This window comes from Augochlora pura, chromosome 6 (assembly GCF_028453695.1).
Source record: "Augochlora pura isolate Apur16 chromosome 6, APUR_v2.2.1, whole genome shotgun sequence".
In the NCBI taxonomy this organism is placed as follows: Eukaryota; Metazoa; Arthropoda; class Insecta; order Hymenoptera; family Halictidae; genus Augochlora; species Augochlora pura.
Genome location: NC_135777.1, coordinates 17,413,820 through 17,420,291, shown reverse-complemented (window position 1 = coordinate 17,420,291; position 6,472 = coordinate 17,413,820). Strand labels below are relative to the sequence as shown.

At 40.0% G+C, this 6,472-nt stretch overlaps 1 protein-coding gene across 1 annotated transcript in view; it reads left to right on the top strand.

The window, feature by feature from the left end:
- The window catches only part of LOC144470984 (26S proteasome non-ATPase regulatory subunit 1-like), a 19,949-nt gene extending 13,727 nt beyond the window's left edge, over positions 1-6,222 (top strand). Inside the window, exon 10 of the mRNA XM_078182611.1 lies at positions 6,151-6,222. Within this exon, the coding sequence (XP_078038737.1) occupies positions 6,151-6,222 (72 nt within the window). The remainder of the gene's footprint in view (positions 1-6,150) is intronic.
- The last annotated feature ends 250 nt before the right edge of the window (positions 6,223-6,472 follow it).

Genomic DNA, 6,472 nt, shown 5'->3' with positions numbered 1-6,472 from the left:
GTAGAGGGGAAGTTACGAAAATGCGGTGAAATGCGAGCGCAGAGCTGTCTAACATGCTTCGCGCGGTGGGCAATGGAACAGCCACGCGCCCGAGGGCAAACCTACTGGCAACGTCTTATTGCTGACGTCAGAGAAGAAAAACTCAAGTGTTTACGTTTTTCATGCTAGGCTTCGTTCTATTTCTCTTAATCCCGACATTATTTATGACAGGTCGCTGTCACATTCCTCAGCCGAACAACGTGTAATGGCAACACCGTTCTAAAACTGCTCGAAATCTGCCCGAGTTTCTACGGGCTAAATAGTATATAAATGAAGGCAGGCTGAAATATTCCATAACAGAGTTCATGAATTCTAAAGATCAGAATTTGTTTAAGACAGGCATTTCTGTATTGATATCTTGTTGAAAAGTGTGCAGTGACGCAGACGGGGCATATTTTGATTAAATCATCAGCTTTTGAAAAAAGATACACAGTTTTATATATTTACGTAAACATCCGACATTTCATATGCACCAACCTAATATTATATAAAGTAATATATTACCACTCATCATACTGATTTGCATAATTTTTCCTTATTTGAAAAAAAAATTGAAAATTAATGTATCCTTGTATTGCACGATTCGCAAACGGCCGGCGCGATTGGATAATCGACGTCAGAATGGCGGGACGTTACAGAACGTTAACGGCGTGACCCGATCGAGTATATCGGCCCAGGCGAAATCCAATTCGAAATTAGAATGATAACGAAATAGTCGCGATTGGTTAACCCGCGTTTAATCACGCGTCGTAAATACAGGTGGTATGGCGTGCGCGCGCGCGGGCAGGGGTGGGTCAGCCAACGGGATCGCGATTTCATTCATCGAGCCGGCCGAGAAAGGTACGAAACGGTTTAACCCTTTGGCTACAACAGATTTGCGAAGTTTTTCGTTAGACATGCATTTCTGAGGAAGTATATTAAAATATTCAAAATACCGAATTCCATTGCATTAAACCAATATTACTTGAAGCGAACATTAATTTTATGGTTTTTTTACAATATTTAATAATTCAATTTATTAACAAACGGGCGAAACAGGCGAAATTTGATCTGGACGCCTATTGGCGCCTGCAGTACCGGGAAGCCATGTTTCGGACGCCGATAGGCGCCAACAGTAGTCAAAGGGTTAAGTCGTTGTCGCGATTCCCGTGGATAGGATGACGTTTCTGAAAACTGGTAAAATAAACGGGAAAGTCGTGTTCCGAGCAATGTTCCGATTGATTCCGTCCCGCGGATTACCGGGCCGCTCGAAAATGCGATGCGTGCCGCTATCTCGGTCGGGGGTCGGCTTGATCCACAGGTGATCCGAAAGGAAATTTATTCATAGACCGGCGTTGAATGCCGAACGATATAACAGGTGATTGAAACTGGGTAGATCGGCCCCGGGGATTTACCACGTTAAATATCTTAAAACAATATAATGGAAGATCGAACGATGGTTGATCTTTGCGTCGCGGCCATTTTGATCCAGCCATTTTGAACCGTGATTATATCGAACTAAATTGTTCTATAATTTTGGGCTGAAATATTGAAATATGAAATTACAGTTTCATTAGGAATCATTGTAGGAGGGATAATAATTATTATTATATTGCAGATCTTTGAGCACTTGTGCATGTGTAAATTTTTAGAATGTGGTGGGATGTATGAATTAATAAAAAGTAATTGCGTTTGGCACGTTAAATATCTTAAAATATTAGATAATAATAGTTTTAGAATGCATAAAGATCCACAGATTAATAATTACTGTTTGAACATAGTGTAGGATGAAAGATTTAAATTTTATTACAATTACATTTATTGCAATTCTAATGTAGGATGAAGGGTTTAACATTTATTGCAATTACAACGCAGGGTGAAGGGTTTAACATTTATTACAATAACATTTATTGCAATTACAATACAACAGAATCACCAGAGAAAATATTAACTAACCCAGTAGCATTATTTCTCAAAATAAAACAACTAAGTAACCTTTCAACTATTATAACCATATTTTATACAGTTCCACAGATATGTCTAGTAACATGAAAGAAAATCGAACAATTTCTGCTTTTAAAGTCAACAAAGTCCCGTGAAATCTGTAACTTTCAGAACACGAGCGTTCTTTGCCGTTCTCTCGGTCCCCGCGTGGCGCGCGAAAAATTGGCGACTTCACATTTTTTTGTCGGTAAATAAGTCAGACCGTGGCCTTTTCACGATGTAAGCTCGTTCGACCATTCCCGAGTTCCCGAGCGAAAAAATCGCTGTTCGTACTCATTTATGGAAAGTAAGATAAAGGACGGCGTTATTTATGGGGCTGGCATTAATTCCCGCGGAATTTCTTGCAGACTTACGTAATTCAAGGCGCGGCAAGATTGCGATCCGGCTGGCCCGGGAACGACATCCGCCGCTTAAAATACTAAAACACCTGAGGAACGGTTGTGTCAGGGTAATCGAATCGGACAGCAGCCCGGCGAACCGGCATTATTCCAACCGGTGCAGAATCTCGGAACCCCTTCGCGCGGACAGAGATCTTTTTCACGGTTCGCCTATCCGTCGCGGATCCGCTAATTTCCCTCGCCCTCGCAATTTAACCCGTTTGCTACTTTCGCCGAGATATCTTCGGCGAAATATTGCAAATATCTGGTTTGCTTTCGTCGGCCATTTCCATTTGCAAACTATACATTGTCTGCTTATGGGGAAATGGCGAAATTCTTACGCTGCGTCAAGTCGTTTGCTTGTCGACTTTATTACACATTTGCCAATGATTTATTTATATGTTGAATTTTGTTTGCTAGTTATTTGTTATATATTCTTTTCTTTAATCGCCCGCAGAAGAGGAAGATCCGTAATTACCCCCGGGTATTTTTTTAAGCCCGGGGGAACATTTATTGATAAAATAAATCGCAGTATTAAAGAATAATAAATTAATATTAGAGCATCACTATCATTCAAATATCATTGCAAGAGGGATAATAGTAATCGAGTTGTATCAAAAATACAGTCCACAAAATTATATTTTCTAGCACCGAATTATGCGCAAATAAAAAAACGTGGTATCAATTGTTATTAACATAAGGTGTTAACATAAGGTGTCGCGTTTTAGGATCGTTTCTGCGGCATTGTGGAACCGGCGATATCTCGCTATCGAAAGGGTTGAGAGAGTTTCCCGGCGGTCTTACCGGTTGCTAAAAATCACCGATAATCCACCGCGCGTAATAAATCACCGATTCGGAACGGCCGAGTCGAACAATGAGTCTCGCGGAGAGCTTAAAAATCGCGATCGGATTTCTCGCCCGAATTTACGGTCTTTTCCGGCATTCCAGTTCATCGAAACTGTGACCGATACCTCTCTGTCGCGTAAGAAATTGCCATTGCCCCGATCGCTGAATGTCGTCGCGACGGATGTCAATTGAGGTCGCAGTTGCAATAATAAAAAAAGGAATCCGATTGTAAGGGTGGCAACGGCTGTTTGAACGTTCGTGGCACCATGGTTTTGAAAATTGTTCCCGCTGGAACACGGTTCTAGTTTCAAGATCCACGGATTTGCGAGCGCGGCTGAAAGTCTGCGGGAATTACACGACGCTTAAAATGATATTTAACGCAGCTTTATTCTTAATTTATGGAACGCGTTTATGTAGACGGTAATTTTCGTTTAAAGGTAGTTTTCTTCGGTGTCTTTTCCCGTGGTATGCGTTTGCCGAGCTTCGGCAGTGGGCTGTGTAACAATATGGTAATAATATATTAGTGTTAAATATTATTTGTCAGTTTTCCAAGTATTTTAATGCGCGATATTTTTGCGGAGAATTAAAATTTTCAATTAGAATTTTGCGGAGTGATTAAAGTCTGCATTAATTTATTTTGTGAATAGAGATATTTTATAAAATACCTATAATGAATTAATTATAATTCTATTAAGTAACTATGTTTGGTTACATTTACATTTCGTTAAAATACAGAAGACAATGATCAATTTTCATTCGAGGCTATAATTTCAATTTTCGCGAAAATATATTTATTCATCATCTACTATATAAACTTTTCTCATCTCACAAGAATAACAATGGTTCGGTCCAATGTTACAAAAATTATTCTATCTTGTTGAATCAAAGCTAGCTAAAACTAAAAAATCTTTTTCACAACTTAGAAAGCTTATGCTAATAGAAGAGCTGTGCCTTTATTAACAAAATACTAAATTAAGTAGTAACACTATATAACTATTAACACTATAAACGAATTATTAACACTATTACGAAACGAAATTCTGTCGAAAAACGAAACAACGTTCCTACCCAGGGACTCGATAAAACGGCTCAATCGTTCATTGCAGCGAGTCACAGTACGATGTTGTCGGTAAGCTGTAAATTACGCGTTCAAACCCACGAGAAGCCCGGTGGATACCGTATAAGGTATGCCGAACGGTCGAGCGAGTCGGAAGATCGGCGAGCGAGCACGAAATTTCGTGCGTGATTCGTGAAACAAGGTATTCGCTGTGCGTCGACATACGAAGGATTGTTTGCGGCCGAATAGAAGGGCTGTTCGCGTTATTACGTCTCTGCGCGTCAATCAGTTCGTCGAGTACGATCAAAGCTGGACGGGGGATGAGCCGAGCTTAAACCCCGGAGTCAGAGCCAGATGCACTTGCAGTTCAAGTGTTCGCATCTGAACCGTGGATATCGAAACGGGTTGGCGCTGTCGGCATCCGTGGTTTCATTCACCGCGCGGGGGCCCGTCTTATTCAATGGACACACTGATCACAATGCTGGAAGACTGCGAGATTTAGCTGAACCAAATATCCGATCGAACTGATCCGTGGGGCCCACGAATGGGAGAAATTTGTTTAACGCGTTAATTATCCTATCTTTTAGTTAGTTTCAGGCTTCTTAGCTTGGAAGATAATTGTCAAATATAAGGTTTAAAAACTGCTACAATGACAGAATCATTTAACATTGTGACTACTGTGTTATCCATGTGTGGATGACGAAATTATTTGTTCAGATTTGGGAATTAATTTTTATGCTAATCTGTTAGATTTTTATATTTATTCCAGGATCTTTTTAAAGACTTTGGAACAGTAATTTTCTTTCTTATTATGCTGTGATACCTTTTGCACTTTTTTAACTTTCAATTTTAATTTGACTAATTCGATATATTAGTTCTATTAAATTTTACAGCGAGTTTGGAAATTTTTATTATAATTATACAATAGTTATATAAATAAATTACAGTAAGAAAGAATTTTAAAACGCAGTTAAAAATTAACGTCAACAGCATGCAACTGAAATTTAAAAAAATCCTGAATAGACTGTAATTGTACATAAACCTCGATAGCGAGTAGCATCGATGGAAGTCCAATGTAGTATAATAAACGTTGGATACAATCCATAGCGACCCGGCAAAGTGCCGGGCGACGTTGAAGTTAGTTTCTCAGCGCACCGTCCAGGTGTGCAACAAAATCAGGCGAGTTGGCTCGTATCGCTATCCGAGCGAAGTTTGACCAACTGTCACTCTGTCTTTTAACGCCATTAAAGATACCTGACAGAGCTGTCGGAATTTCCATAATTACTCGGGGAATGTTAATGCGAAGCAGTTGCATTACGAGCTACCTTCGAGCTTGTAGCTTACACTCGCAATTAAAGTGCCCTACTGAGAATTAACTGAGCGCGAATTTACCGAGTTCTCCCATCAGGATTCATCGCTTTCGGCCCCCCCCCCCCCCCTCCCTCTAAGGCCGGTCTTGGTAGTCGCCGAACCGGGACACCTCGCGCTGCCTTGGAATCGCCATAATTGGCAATCCTGCGCAATTAACCGACTCCCGTGCCCGTTGTCAGCAAAGATTCAAGGGCGACTTTGCCGGCGTATCCAACGGGTTAACCGCTGTCACCTAGTTGTCTTCGTTCACCTGTTCCTTCTTGACTTCGGTCTGAGCTCTTGGCAATATTTAAATTGAAACAGTATTGAAAATAGTATTAGGGTGTCCCATAAGTTCTTTCCTTTTTTTAAATAATTAAAAGGAGACTTATTATAAATTAAAGGAGACTTTGCCACCAACGAAACGTACTTTGAAATAGCTGCGAGATGACTGAAATTGACGCCATAAACATTGGATAAGCCCCAATATGTTTATAGATGACTTTTTACGAAGTTCGAGTGTTCAAGGAACTTATGGTAATCCGAATGGAAGCTTGTGCTCGCTATTAAGCACACCTGCGCATTTTATGTTTCTCCACTGCTAAATGTGCCTCGTAATATCGAAAACATGCTGCTACAATATTTTCTCAACTTTTAAAGTTTTAAAAAATTTTGTAATCGTTAAATCGTTCGAGTATATTATTTATTATGTGTCGTATCCGATTCAGACTTCAGAAATTTTTGTTTATAGATCGTCTGAGAGAGTAAAGTCTTGGGAATGCATTTTTAATAGGTATTATAAGAACTTAGAGTTTTATCT